General features: G+C 39.2%; 1 protein-coding gene and 1 pseudogene across 2 annotated transcripts in view; both read left to right on the forward strand.

The window, feature by feature from the left end:
- The window catches only part of LOC126706489 (protein CHROMATIN REMODELING 25), a 12577-nt gene extending 6260 nt beyond the window's left edge, over positions 1-6317 (forward strand). Inside the window, exons 13-22 of one of the 2 annotated variants that reach the window (XM_050405985.1) lie at positions 27-159; positions 2609-2728; positions 2839-2952; positions 3068-3151; positions 3279-3350; positions 3421-3479; positions 4456-4645; positions 4735-4833; positions 5468-5882; positions 6006-6317. In XM_050405985.1, the coding sequence (XP_050261942.1) occupies positions 27-159; positions 2609-2728; positions 2839-2952; positions 3068-3151; positions 3279-3350; positions 3421-3479; positions 4456-4645; positions 4735-4833; positions 5468-5836 (1240 nt within the window). In that variant the 3' untranslated portion in view covers positions 5837-5882; positions 6006-6317. Of the gene's footprint in view, positions 1-26; positions 160-2608; positions 2729-2838; positions 2953-3067; positions 3152-3278; positions 3351-3420; positions 3480-4455; positions 4646-4734; positions 4834-5467 lie in introns of both variants that reach the window. The other variant, XM_050405984.1, reaches the window with a different exon arrangement.
- A 1545-nt stretch (positions 6318-7862) lies between these two features.
- LOC126705013 (uncharacterized) lies at positions 7863-9351 on the forward strand (annotated as a pseudogene).
- The last annotated feature ends 4757 nt before the right edge of the window (positions 9352-14108 follow it).

Raw genomic sequence — 14108 nt, forward strand, 5'->3', positions numbered from 1 at the left:
AGTTTTCTTGTTCCTTATTTTGTTAGATCTGGATCATGGACTGGTGGTGAAGGGGCTTGGGTTGAGCTGTCTGGGAAAATGCATGTCTTAGCCCGGATACTGGCTCATCTACGTCAGAGGACTAATGATCGTATTGTCCTTGTGTCAAACTATACTCAGGTAAGAAGAAACTTAGCTAATTGAAGTACTTAGGAAAATGAAATAAGAATCACCTTTTTATATGTACTATTGCCTTTTTTTCTTTTTGGTAATGGGGTGAAGTTCTTGATGTCAATCTATGCTATTCCATCAGGAAGCATGTCATATTTTGTCAATATTGGAACTGATGAGGCTATAAATATCGTTGTCATAAATGGAGGAAGCTGAACTGATCAGTGTTGTTAAGCATTCTTAAAGCTCAAAGCCACAAGGTCTTAGCACTTTGCTTGGCCAAGGCGAAGCTAATTTAATGAAGCTTGCCTTAGGCAATTTTTTTTTTTTTTACTAAAAATATTTAAATCATTAAAATTACCAACTTGATCTTGAAGAAAATGACATGGAGCATTGATTTAATATACAAAAAATATTATTAAGGTGTTGTATCACACAAGCAATTTTTTTTTTTACATGTAAATAGATACAAACAAGGTTAATTTACTATTCTTGTGTGTTTTGGTCTTTGCCTTTTAGATATATGTTGAACCGTATACATCATTTGATCATATCTATCAAAGCTATGTATTTTTATAAAATACAAGTGAATCATATAAAATGTTATGTTTAAATTTTCTATGACTAGATTATTATCATAATGTCCATTAATAACTGTTTTTTAATTTTACTATATAAAATTCTAAAAAATTGAAATTACTTAAGTAAAATTTAAACTTACAAACTTTATACAATTGTACTTACCTAATAGGTACAATATATAACTATTTTGTTTTTTTTCTTATATGTTATGAATATTCCTATTAGAGGTTAATATATATTATATTTGAAAAATGCACTTGTGCTTTGCGTTTTGTGTCTAGACTCCAAGAGACCTGTGTGCTTGATGCTTTTACCAACACTAGAATGGATAAGATATAATCATATTGTAGTTAGTGCATTGCCTTGTAGAATAGCCTACTCACTAATATATGACTTCCATTTCTGGATTATCTTGTGGAGATTTCCTTTTCCTGAACTAAAATAAACATAGAAGGAGAATAGGTTTTATTTACACTTCTGTTTATTCAGCTTTTCAGCTGGTTAAATTCAAAGATTCTCCATAATGAACTAGAGACTAAATTGATGATGATGTTTGATTGAATTCTGTTCTATATTCATTCAAGTTGTAATTTTCATTGCTTTCATGCTTTTTTTTTTATTGTACTTCTCTCAAGGTTTACAGAATTAGGATTTAGGATTTCTCTTTTGCTCCTGTGGACTCACTGCTGCCTTGAAATTTGGGTATCCATTCTGTTTGGTTTTGTTTGATAATATTGACTGTATTTTAATGATAAAATATTGATACCTGACCAATTTTAAGTTGTTACAAACAAACATTTCTGTGCCTGTGGACAGTCCACCTACTGGTATGTTGTACAAAAATGAGCCTATTGTGTAGATGTCACTGTTAGTGAAACTTTAACAGTTTCAGATATCTGATAGTGAATGTCATAACATCACTTACAACCTCAACCCACCCCCCCCCCCCCCCCCCACCCTCCCAAAAAAAAAAAAAAAAAAAAAGAATATGATGGGGATCAAGATCAATTGATTGAGAACTTGAACTAGAATTGCATTAAAATTAAGAATTAAAGCTGGAATTACAGAGGAACTGGAGAAACAAAGTTTCTGTCCAGGTTTGAAACTAAGTTAAATTCACATAAAAAAAACTGATTGTACTCTTACATAGCTAGCCTATTTATAATCTTTAACTATTAAGAAATAAAGTAGCTAATAGTTACATAAGTCAAAGCTGTAATTAAAGAGGATACATGGCAGATATGAGAAGTCAAAATAAGGGGCTGCTGGCAGTCCTAAGAGGTCAAAAAGGTTGGCTGGCTGTTGGCTTGTAAAGGGGGGCTGGTTGTCAGTCCAAATAGTAGAGGGGGGGTTGGTTGACTGTTTGGCTTGTAGAGGGTGGCTGGTTGTCAGTCCTAATGGTAGAGGAGGGGTTGGTTGGCTGGCCTAAGGATAGAGGGTGGCTGCATCAGAATGTCACATGAAAACAATTTTAGATATTGTTTTGCTTAAGTCTCTGATGTTTTTAGTTTTCTTGTCATTGTATATAATATCACCACACTTGGTAAATTTATTTATCTGTTTAACGTATTGATTTTCAAAGTTCCCATCAATTCAGAATCTCTTTTGCTCCTCTCTTCACATATTATTGCTTCAATGAGTCAAAAACCTTGAGTCAGCTGACTTATCTCTTCATCTCAGTGAAAATCCTGTAGACTTGTACCTGCAAGAATTTTCGATTTGTCAAACTTTCCTATGGCCAATTAGAACAAATGTTTCTGTTCTTTATACAGCCTAATCACTCATTCAGTAGTGACCAATTATTTATTTCTTACAACAACTTTTCCCATAGGATTCAATTTTTTCCCCCTAAATTTTGGTAACTGTGATGTATCAGACACTGGACCTTTTTGCTCAGTTGTGTCGTGAAAGAAGATACCCATATTTGAGGCTGGATGGAACAACATCAATTAGTAAAAGACAGAAGTTAGTGAATCAATTTAATGATCAATCAAAGGTATACTGTTATTCATTTAGGTCTTTTTTCCCCCTGTTCTTTTCTCTATTTTTGTTGAGCTCCATTTGGCTTATCTTTGGATAGAATAGTTATAACTTAACATCTTGCAGGATGAATTTGTGTTCCTCTTGAGCAGCAAGGCTGGTGGTTGTGGCCTCAATTTGATTGGTGGAAATCGACTAGTCTTGTTTGATCCTGACTGGAACCCAGCAAATGATAAACAAGTAATTGCTTGGGTTAAACTCTAGATAAACAACTGGGAAGTGAGTTATAAAATATTTATAATTTTCTCATATGACATAATATTGTTACTGTCTGCATTGTGTCCTACATTAATAGGCTGCTGCAAGAGTCTGGAGGGATGGACAAAAGAAGAGAGTATACATCTACAGATTTTTGAGTACAGGATCAATTGAAGAAAAGGTTTGAATTGAAAGAAAATGAATAATAATTAAGACAACCAAATTTTTTTTTCTCTTTCTACTTTTGTATAATAATTTGGAGTAATTTGTGTTCAGATTTATTTATATTAACTATTAATTTTCTGTAGGTGTTCCAGCGCCAGATGTCAAAAGAAGGGCTTCAAAAAGTTATCCAGCAAGAGCAAACAGATACAACGCAGGTTTGAATTCTTTTTTATGCTGCTTCATTTTCTCTTAATGGAATGATGTGTGAAACTATCTTAATTTCAGGTGAACTTTCTTTCAACAGAAGATCTACGTGATCTTTTCACATTTCATGAGAATGTGAGGTAATGCATCTTTTGAAAATTTTGACGTAATAAATATTGATAAATGCATCACTGTGAGAATGTTGCAATGTGGCTTGAATTGTGCCATGCGAGATTTGTCCCCTCGTATGTTGGTTAGCCTTGGCTGACTTTGGTTTTGGCTTAGCTTTGTGATTCCTCTCCTCCCTGTGTACGACAGAACTGACAAGTATTGCTTAGTCCTACTTGGTTAAGGATTTTTAGTCACTTTACCTCTAAAGTCGACTTGAGAGAAATTATCTAAATATGCAGGTAGCTCTTTGTAAAACTCTTAAACCAATCTTTCTATTTGTGAGAGAGATCTCTTTGGGTTTTGGATTTTGTGAGAGGTTTGTACCACCATTATAATTTCTTTATTTTGTCAGTATGACTTTATCCTTTATGCTGCCTGTGGATGTAAGCCTAAGGCTAGTAGAGACACATAATTCTTATGTTTCCGGGGTGATTGTAATTAACTACACTAACAGTGAATGAATTTGCTGAAGGGACATTCTGTTAAGTTTAATTAGCTGTAAATACATAGTTTTTGAATAGTAAAAACCAATGAGGCAGATTCTTTTTATTCTTGTGATGGTTTTGTACACTATACATGGCCTGATGCCTTAGTTTCTCTTTTGTCAACTAGAGTTGTTACTGTTTTGTATATCTTCTGGTCTCCTTCTCTTTCTCTCCATTAGACGTAGTACTAATTATAACTGCTGGTCCTACCAACAATTGGTCATCCTATCACTAACTGTGACACACTGATACTGTTGAAATAGATAAGATGATATCTAATGACACCTTCTCCAAATTTATTCCTTTTTATTTTTATTTTTGCTTTTCAAATCCTCTTACTATTCCCTTGAATAGTTGGTTCAAATGCTTCTTAGCTGCAAAAGTTCATATTTATGTTTGGATAATAATATTGAAACTTACTCTATCTTCTAGTATAAATATCTGCATTTTATGTATGTAGGTCTGAAATTCATGAAAAGATGAACTGCATCCGTTGCCAAAATTACAATGAAAAGGTTGAGAGCATAGAAGAGGGAGATGAAAATGAATCAGCAAATGTAAATTGTCAATCTGATCCAGAAACCTCAGATATAGGTGGATTTGCAAAAATTGCTGGATGCTTGCATAAGTTAAAGAGCTCGGAGAAACAGGTTGGGCACATTCATTTTGTAGATATCACTGCTTCTAATTTTATTTTAGGTGGCTGATTTTATTCTTATTTTTGAGATGATGCTTTCAGGTAGGGACTCCTCTAGAAGAAGATTTAGGTAGTTGGGGGCATCATTTCTTCTCAACATCAGTACCTGATCCTATATTGCAAGCTTCAGCTGTTGATGAGGTGTGTCACTGACAATAATATATTTGGTTTTATTGCTTTCTTCAAAGTATACACACACACATGCACACGCATGCACGCACACACGCACACTTAAAGAAAAAATGAGAGCCCATCACCTTTAGATTGGTCACAAATGTTTGCCATGCTTGAAAAATTTCTAGATCCTTTCTTACTGAAATATGCCAGTTTTTCTGAATCAGAAAATATAGATCAGCTGCAGCATCCTTAGTGAAACATCTTCTGCATAGCATCCACAATCACAGCCTTTTACATGCTTTTTGTAATCAGTTACCTAAATCATCTATGCATTTTGTTGGTAAAGCAACCTAGCTTTGGCACAAATTTCAACTACCCATATTAAAGAGAGTTTACAGTATTTTTTATATTTTTTTTTCCTATTTTCCTTATTTGTATCAAGTATTCCATAAATGCAATACCAGAGCATTTTATGCCTCTGTATATAATGCATGGCATAATTTGGCCAACTACTTAATGCATTAGAAATTGGTTTTGCTTCCCTTGTTAGTGAATAATAGTATTACAGTGTTGCGTACATTCAACAACTATATTTCCGTAGTCTTTTTTCCTCCGGTGGAAAGTAGATATGCATAGGACTCACATGTTTTTGTTCCAGGTGACATTTGTTTTTACAAACCAAGTGGATGGGAAACTTGTACCTATTGAGTCAAATGTAAATCCAAAGATGCAGGGAACAGAAGAAAATGAGAATGGTTTCAAATCAAAGCCAAACCCGAACAAAAAATCCATGTTATTTTCTCAACATCAAAAACCTCTGCAATCTGTTTTGTGCAATGGAGATTCTATCAGGAGCACATTATGTACATTTTCCAAGCCTTTACCAAGGGCAACTATGAAATCAGTGACTACTGCTTCTAAAGATTCAGCACATGTAGAATCAAGGACTAATCTCTCTCTTGGAAATCAATTACCCCAAAAAAGATTTACTCCAGATACTGTAGTACATGATGATGATTTTGAGTAAGATTGGTTCTACTCATACCATAACTGGTACTATAAACAACCAGCAAGTAAGCAAAGCAGCTATTTTTGAAGTCTGCTTGTCTATAGTATTTGTAAAGTGCATGACTCCACAATACAGAAACATCTCTATAATCAGTTAATCACCTGAGTCAATAAAACTAATGTTTCAGATTTAGGATTGCAACTTTCTAATAGGTTGCTGAAGCCATCACAGCAACGAGGCATCTATAACAGTGGCACGAATAACCGCACTTTCAAAGATGTGGAGCTTTCAGCCATTGATTCAATGAACTTACTCTTGAGAGCATTGTTTGAGTGGTCTTGTACGGAAATAGCAATGAGCATTGGTTGTAATTATTTATTAGATTTCACAGGCTCTTTTTCCTTTAGGACCTAAGTTTTCTTTGTTGTAATTCTTTTTTAGGTATATGACTAACTGATTTGTTGAGAATCCATAGCCAATCTTAAAATTTTGGAACTTAGTCTTGGTTGTTCTAATTCTTTTAGAAAAGCTTGGCTATACATCTTGGGTACTTAGGTTTTTATCTTCTTGATAAATTAGTTGTTATTATTATTATTATTATTATTATTTAATATAGATATGATACATAAATATATATATATATATATATATAATTTCGATTAATGGCATATTTTTTATAATTATTGATTTTTTACAACCAAGTTCATTTTTATGTAGGTGGAATTTGATTTTAGATCCCTAATCGACCGATAAGAGATTTTAATTGGAACTTACAATAAATTTATTACTCGTAAAATAAAAAAGAGTGGTTGGAAGTTTTCTATTGAGCAAAGAGAGTTAACTGATATTGTGGGTGCCTGAGGACCGAGGATGAAGTTAAAGAGTTGAAGTATTGGTGTGAAGATGCCATGGGCCACGGGCCCCAAGAGGAAGATTACCCGAGGAGAGGAAAGGATGAGTCAAAAGGACTTTGAGGTGTTCCAAGTGGGAAGAGGGATCTGATGAGAGAGAATTAGTGATCATAGGAGAAGTTTCTAGTTTGGAGTAGCCTATTACCTTCGCATTAAATGGCGGGTAACAATTTTATCAACTACATTAATGAGAAAATGACTTGAACAGTGTAAGTCACAGCTAAGTAAACTTCTTCCACTACTTTCTTCAGATGTGAAAAGAGATAAGTGTCAGAAGGGGAGGTCTGTTAGGTAAAGATGGAAGGTTGAGATATGAGGGAGGAAAAGATATATAAGAAAAAGAGGGTTTACAAAGAAGTGGGATCCAAACACAAGTATCTAGATACAGAAAAGAAACAAGAAGAACATTGAGAGAAGAGAGTGAATAGTAACATTTTTTGTATAATTGTGGCCTCCTCGAGCCAAATTGTATTGAGAAATTAGCTCCTCCATTTATTTATATTTTCTTTTTCTTCCTTATTTTTATCCTCGGGCAGAGCCTCCCTTTTGTTGTTTGTTTCCCTCGCTTACAAATTCATTGTTTTGGGCTGCGATTGAACTAATCTAGCCACTATTCTAAGTGGACTGAGCCACGAGTTTTCCTGGTCCTTACAATTGGCGCCGTTTGTGAGAAACAAAAAGGTGCTGTGGATTTGTCCTAAATGGTTATGGCTAACGTAGGTCAGGATAGGGAAGAATCGGTTGGCTTGCAAAGAGAGAACCAGTTTGTTAACTTGGAGCGAAGGAGGGATAGGTAACATACCCCAAGCATTATGGTGGAGTCTTACCACACTGAGCGTAATGAGTAGAGTCACTCAAGGATTAGGAGTCATGTTTCACATGATCAAGAGACACGGAAGTTGCAACAAGAAGTAGAATGCCTACACAGGAAGCTGAGGCGCATTGAGCGTGATAGGAGTCCATCCTCCCCACCAAGTGATAGGTCAAGGGGAACCAAGGATCGCTCATATCGTCGTAGATCTAGAACTCCATCTAGTAAGTCCTATTCAACCTCTTTGTTCCAAGACAAGTTGGAGAAGAGTAGTAATAGGCATGAGAAAAGGTCTTCCCACCATGGCAAGGGGAACGATGCAATGAGTAAAGCCTTATAGCAAATTTCTAAGTCACCTTTCGTCAGGAGGATTAATAAGGCCAAACTTCCTTATCGGTTTTCTCAACCAACGTTTACCATTTACAATGGGAGGACTGATCCCATGGAGCACGTCAGCCACTTTAATTAGAAGATGGCAATTCACACCAATAATGAAGCCTTTATGTACAAAGTGTTCCCCTCTAGCCTTGGACCAGTAGCTATGTGTTGGTTTGACACCTTGGAGGAAGGGTCAGTGGGGTCTTTCGAGGAGCTAATAGGGGCTTTTAGGGTAAGATTCATAACGTGCAGTAGAGTCCGTAAGCCAATAGATTCTTTGCAATGAGGGAAGAAGAGACCCTTAAGAAATATTCGGATAGGTATTAGGAAACATATAATGAGATAGATGAGAACTTTGAGGATGTGGCTGTGAGAACCTTTAAGGTTAGGCTCCCTGCCGAGCACGAGTTGAGGAAGTCGTTGACAATGAAGTCCGCTTTGAACATGCGCCAACTTATGGATCGCATAGATAAGTACAAGCGAGTGGAAGATTACTAGATACAGGAAAAGGGTAAAGCTAAAATGTTCCCGAGAAGAGGGATCCTCGGGGAGGAGGATACCAAGGTAATCACCCCCAAAGGGAGTTTTCTAATCAAACGTTATCCACAGGAGCTCACTTGGTCAATTCATTGTTTAAAGAGCTAGTGTATCAGATACTAGAGAAAATTAAGAATGAGCCTTATTTCAAGTGGCCCAATAAGATAGGTGGGGACTTGTCCAGGAGAAACCAAAGCCTCTATTGCTACTACCATCAAGACAAAGGACATACTACAGAGGATTGTAGAACCCTGCGAGATCACCTGAACCAATTGGTGAAGGCGAAGAAGCTCAATCGGTTTTTGCATCAGCCTACAGGGCAGTTTAGGCACTCAGCAGCTGAGTTTCATAGGGATGGCGCTCCTCGGCCAACGTTGGGTACTATCAATGTGATCTTTCCCAAGCCAGGAAATGATGGGAGGTCGAGTACCAGGGTTATATCCGTGGGTGGAGGTTGTGACTTAGAGACCGAGGATCAAGCTCCTAAAAGAGCTAGGTTGATGATCATCTCTACCTTGGGTTTCTTTAAGGAGGATAAGGAAGGAACTCTCTAACCACATGATGATGCTCTAGTGGTTACCATCGGGATTGGTGGTTATGACGTAAAGAGGGTGCTAGTTGATCAAGGAAGCAAAGTAGAGATCATGTACCCTGATTTGTACAAAAGGCTAAACTTAAAGCTCGAGGACTTGGAAAGGTATGACTTACCATTAGTGAGTTTTGATGGTAGGATGGTGGTCCCCCGAGGAATGATAAGGTTACCCGTACAAGCTGGGGATGAGGAGGTGCAGGTTAACTTCATTGTGGTGAAGCTTTTTCCCCTACACATCTATCCTGGCCAGACCCTGACTTCACGCTATGGGTGCTATGTCCTCAACCCTACATCTGAAGGTTAAATTTCCTACTCAGGGGAGAGTGGGAGAGTTGGTGGGTAGCCAGGCCACGGCTAGGCAATGCTTAGTGTTAGCAATTACACGGCAGCCTTTAGATCCTGTTATGGTGATTAAAAATCCAGTCCCATAGCAATTAAAGGGCCCTGCAGGGGGGCAGCAAACTAGGGTGTCTAGAGAGTTATCCGAGGAGCTGGAGAAAGTGGTAATAAGGAAGGATCAAGAGTGATATTTCCAAGTGGGATCCTAGTTGCCACTCTTGGAAAAAGTAGAGTTGGTGAAATTTCTAGAGGTTAACATTGATGTGTTTGCATGGAGTACTTATGACGTTCTAGAGGTTGACCTTGGGTTTATATGTCACCAATTGAATTTGAATCCCAAGGCTATGCCATTGAAGTAGCCTCCTCGGTGGTCATCCAAAGATCACACCAAGGCAACAAGGATAGAAGTAAACAAGTTGAAACAGGCTAGAGCCATTAAGGAGATCTTCTATCTCGAGTGGTTGGCCAACACTTAGATGGTTAAGAAGAAGAGTGAGAAGTGGCGAGTTTGCATGGACTTCACTAATTTGAATAAAGTTTGCCCAAAAGACCCCTTTCCCATCCCTAGAATTGACCAATTAGTGGATGCCATGGTAGGACACCTTCAGATAAGTTTTCTGGACGCCTCCCAAGGTTACCATGAGATACCCCTATCATTGCCTGATCAAAAGAATACGGCCTTTCGTGCTCCTAATGGGAATTACCATTATCGGGTGATACCCTTTGGCCTCATGAATGCAAGATCCACATATCAGAGAATGGTGACACAAATGTTTGAGTCACAAATTGGGAGGAATATGAAGGTATACATTGATGACATGGTAGTAAAAAGCAAGCAGGTAGAAAAGCATTTGGCCGATTTGGGGGAGATATTCTCGGTTTTGAGAGAGCATAAATTACACCTAAATGCTTCTACATGTTCTTTTGGGGTCAGCTCGGGTAAATTTCTAGGCTATATGATTACTCATCATGGGATCGAGGTCAACCCCAAGCAGATTAAGGCTATTAACAGTTTGCATTCCCTTCAGAATTCCAAAAAGGTGCAGAAATTGACTAGAATGGCAGCGGCCTTAAATAGGTTCATTTCTCGGTCTGTGGACAAGTGTCGTCCCTTTTTCCAACTTCTTCACAAGTGGAAAGACTTTCAGTGGACCGAGGAGTGTGTAACAGCTTTTAAGGATCTCAAGTAGTATTTGTCAAGCCCTCCAATACTCTCTAGGCTTAAGAAGGAGGAAGTGCTGTATGCATACCTAGCCATTATAAATTATGCTATCAATCTCGTCTTGGTCAGAAATTAGGATAGAGTCCAAAGTCCCATCTACTATATCAGCAAGTCCTTACAAGAGGCTAAGTCCCGCTATTTACTCTTGGAGAAGGCAGTGTTGGGCATTGTGTATGCCACTAGGAAGCTTCCCCATTACTTTCAAGCTCATACTATGGTGGTGCTCACCCAGCTACCTTCGCAAGCTCTTCTACGAAAATCAGACTATACAGACAGAATTGCTAAGTGGGGAACCATGTTGGGAGCCTATGATGTTAAGTACGTGCCTCGGACTACTATAAAAGGGCAAGTCCTAGCAGACTTTGTGGCAGAATTTACCGATGGTACAATGGTTGGGGAAGGTAAAGCCTTAGGGGTTATGGTCACATCAACCATTGTTGTTCTCCCTTGGAAAGTTTATACTGATGGAGCAACCAATCGAAAAGGAGCAAGTGTAGGGGTTTGTTAATCAGTCCTGAGAAGTTGATAATGGAGAAGTCGTTGAGGTTGTGTTTTCTATCTACCAACAACGAGGCTGAGTATGAGGCCCTGTTAGCTGGAGTTGCCATGGTCATACAACTTGGGGGAGATGTGGTGGAGTTGTATTCTGATTCTCAGTTGGTGGTCAGCCAGGTCAATGTAGAGTTTAAAGCCCGAGATGAGAGGATGCAGGGATATCTTGCTAAGGTGCGATGTGCTCCAGCTCAGTTTAAGAGCTTTGTTCTAAAGCAAATCCTTAGGGGACAGAATTCCCATGCAGACTCCTTGGAAATGTTGGCCACTTCTTTGGGGTTAAATCTTTCTTAGGTTGTTATTGTTGAGAACATGGATAACTCTAGTCTCACAAGGGGACCCTTGGTTGGGGTGAATAGCCTCCAAGTAGGGCCGAGCTAGATGGATCCCATAGTAACTTTTTTGAAGCAGGGATTGTTGCCTGAGGATAAGGGTGTGGTAGAGAAGGTATGTAGAAGTGCTCCTCGCTATTGGCTATCTAAAGAACAGAAGTTGTACAAGCGCTCTTACTCAAGACCATATTTATTTTGCGTGCATCCAGAGGCAATGGAGCCCTTGTTGGAAGAGTTACATGAAGGCATATGTGAGAGTCACACAAGGGGATACTGGTGGTCAAGCATACAAAGAACCTCCCAAGATTATGCGAAGAAATGTGATCAATATTAGAGATATGCCCCAAATATTCATCAGCCGGGGAGAGTCCTAAACCCACTATCCAACCCTTGGCCATTTGCTTAATGGGGCTTGGAGTGGGACCATTTCCCCGAATTATAGGAAACCGAAGGTGACTCGTCGTAGGCACAGATTACTTTACCAAATGGGTAAAAACTGAGCCACTTGCTAACATCATGGATGTGGATGCTAAGAGGTTCATTTGGAGGAATATTGTCATAAGGTTTGGAATTCCTCACACACTAATCTTGGATAATGGTCTTCAATTTGACAGTAAAGCCTTCCGAAGATACTGTGGGGAGTTAGGGATTAGGAATAGGTACTCTACACCTGCTTATCCTCAGGGGAATAAACAGACCGAGGCCACCAACAATGTTATAGTATATGGGCTGAAGAAAAGATTGGACGACGCTAAAGGGAAATTGGTGGATGAATTGCCCCATGTATTGTGGACCTATCGTACTACACCCTGAAGATCAACAAGGGAAACTCATTTTTCAATGACTTATCCAGGATAGAGCTTCACACACATATACACTTAGATTAGGCTAGAGTAGAAATTCTATCTTATATCAAAAAAAAAAAAAAAAGATCTAAGCCAATGAAAGTAATCATTTACCTTAACCAAGTCTTGTTTCAGGGCGAGAAAGACTTCACGCTTCCTGAAGGACCTTAGCTCAGCCATGTCTTCAGGTAGGCATAATGCCTTCCCTAGACATTCTGCCACTAGGCCTGATCTACCCTTCTAGGGGTCTCTTAGGTTATCCAGCACTAGATTGCCCAAGCTGAGGGTGAAGAGGGGCCTTCAGATAAAGGGCTTCTTAGGTTGGTTTCCCCCAAACTCCTTAGAATTCCTTGTAGAAGAAGCCTTCTTTTATGGCCCCCTCCCTGTCCAAGCCTCTTTGGCTGGAGGCTGGTGAGAGGACTAGGTGACCTCCTCCTCCTCGACACCATCAATGCCTTTGCCTCCTTATGACCTCTTCTGTTTATTGTTCACAGTATCGGCGGAAGAAGTGCTTGTTGGGGCTGGGGTGGGTGGTCGGGGCACCACCGCCACGGTTGAAGAAAAGCCCCCGACGTGGGCTGTGAGTAGGGCAAGCAGGTCTAGAGTTTTCTCCTCAAATCCCATTCCTTCTGGGATGTTGGTCGCCTCTTGATTAGTGCTAACTTAGGTGGGGCGCAAATGGTGGTAAGAAGTACTACGAGCGTCTTCAGGGTCCTCTAATTAATATAAGACCTTGAAATCCTTGTTCGTGACTTCTTGTTGGGTAGGCTTTGGTATGGGCTTCTTGGCTTCGTCGTCCGAGGGGATATGAGGTTCTTGAGAGTAAAGGAGCCTAGCAGCTAGTAGGGCTGGAAGTTAGGTGTCCTGAGTTCCAACTGGAGGAGGTTCGGACAGTAGGAATCCTGGAACGGCTACGTCTATTAAAGCCAATCAAGAGTCCTTGGCTTTAATGACGTTATTCGGGCTTTGGAAATGTTTGGTGGAAGGCTTGTATCCGAGGATGACGTGAGCAGCTCGGAGTTGACTGTCCTTGTGGAGGAAGATCTCTGACCTAAGGATCCGGTTTAGGTCCGTGAAGTTCACCAGATGCTTGATTAGGGCTGTGTGGTATTCGTTTGCCAAAGAAAACAATAAGAGTTATGAGTTAATAAAGAAAAAAAAATTCAGATTGATAAAGTCAGGTAACATCCTATTTGCATCTATGGTCTTGGAAAACCCTACCTGGTTCCCCTTCGTGGGTGGGACAATGCAATCCATCGTGCTAGTCTCCCAAGACGATGAGGAAGTCCTCGTCCATACCTTTGCTTGAGTCAGGTAGACAGGAGATTAACCTAATAGTGGGGACTCTACATTTGATGTAGTATTTGTTTTTTTTCCCTCTTTTGGCAGTTGTATACCCAGTTTACATCGTGCCAGGTAAGGTTAGTCCCCATTTTCCGGTTTAACATATCTACACACCCGAGGACCCTAAAGACGTTTAGGGAGCATTGGGTGGGGATCAGCCTGTAGTTCATTAGATAGTCCCTAGTGACCCTTCCTATGGGAAGTTCTATCCCACCTTTAATGAAGGCAATCATAGGAATAACCACGAATTCAGGAGTTTTGTTTATGACCAGCCATTCACCGTCTTCACAATGTTGGATTTCAACACTATTGGGAATCCTATATTATGCCCTAAAGACAGCCCTAGCCTCGGGAGTATCTACTGGCTTAGCGTATCTACCCATGGAGTTTTATGGTATGAAAGAATAAACTTGTGCAAAAAAGAAAC

The sequence above is a fragment of the Quercus robur genome, chromosome 11 (assembly GCF_932294415.1).
Source record: "Quercus robur chromosome 11, dhQueRobu3.1, whole genome shotgun sequence".
Lineage (NCBI taxonomy): Eukaryota > Viridiplantae > Streptophyta > Magnoliopsida > Fagales > Fagaceae > Quercus > Quercus robur.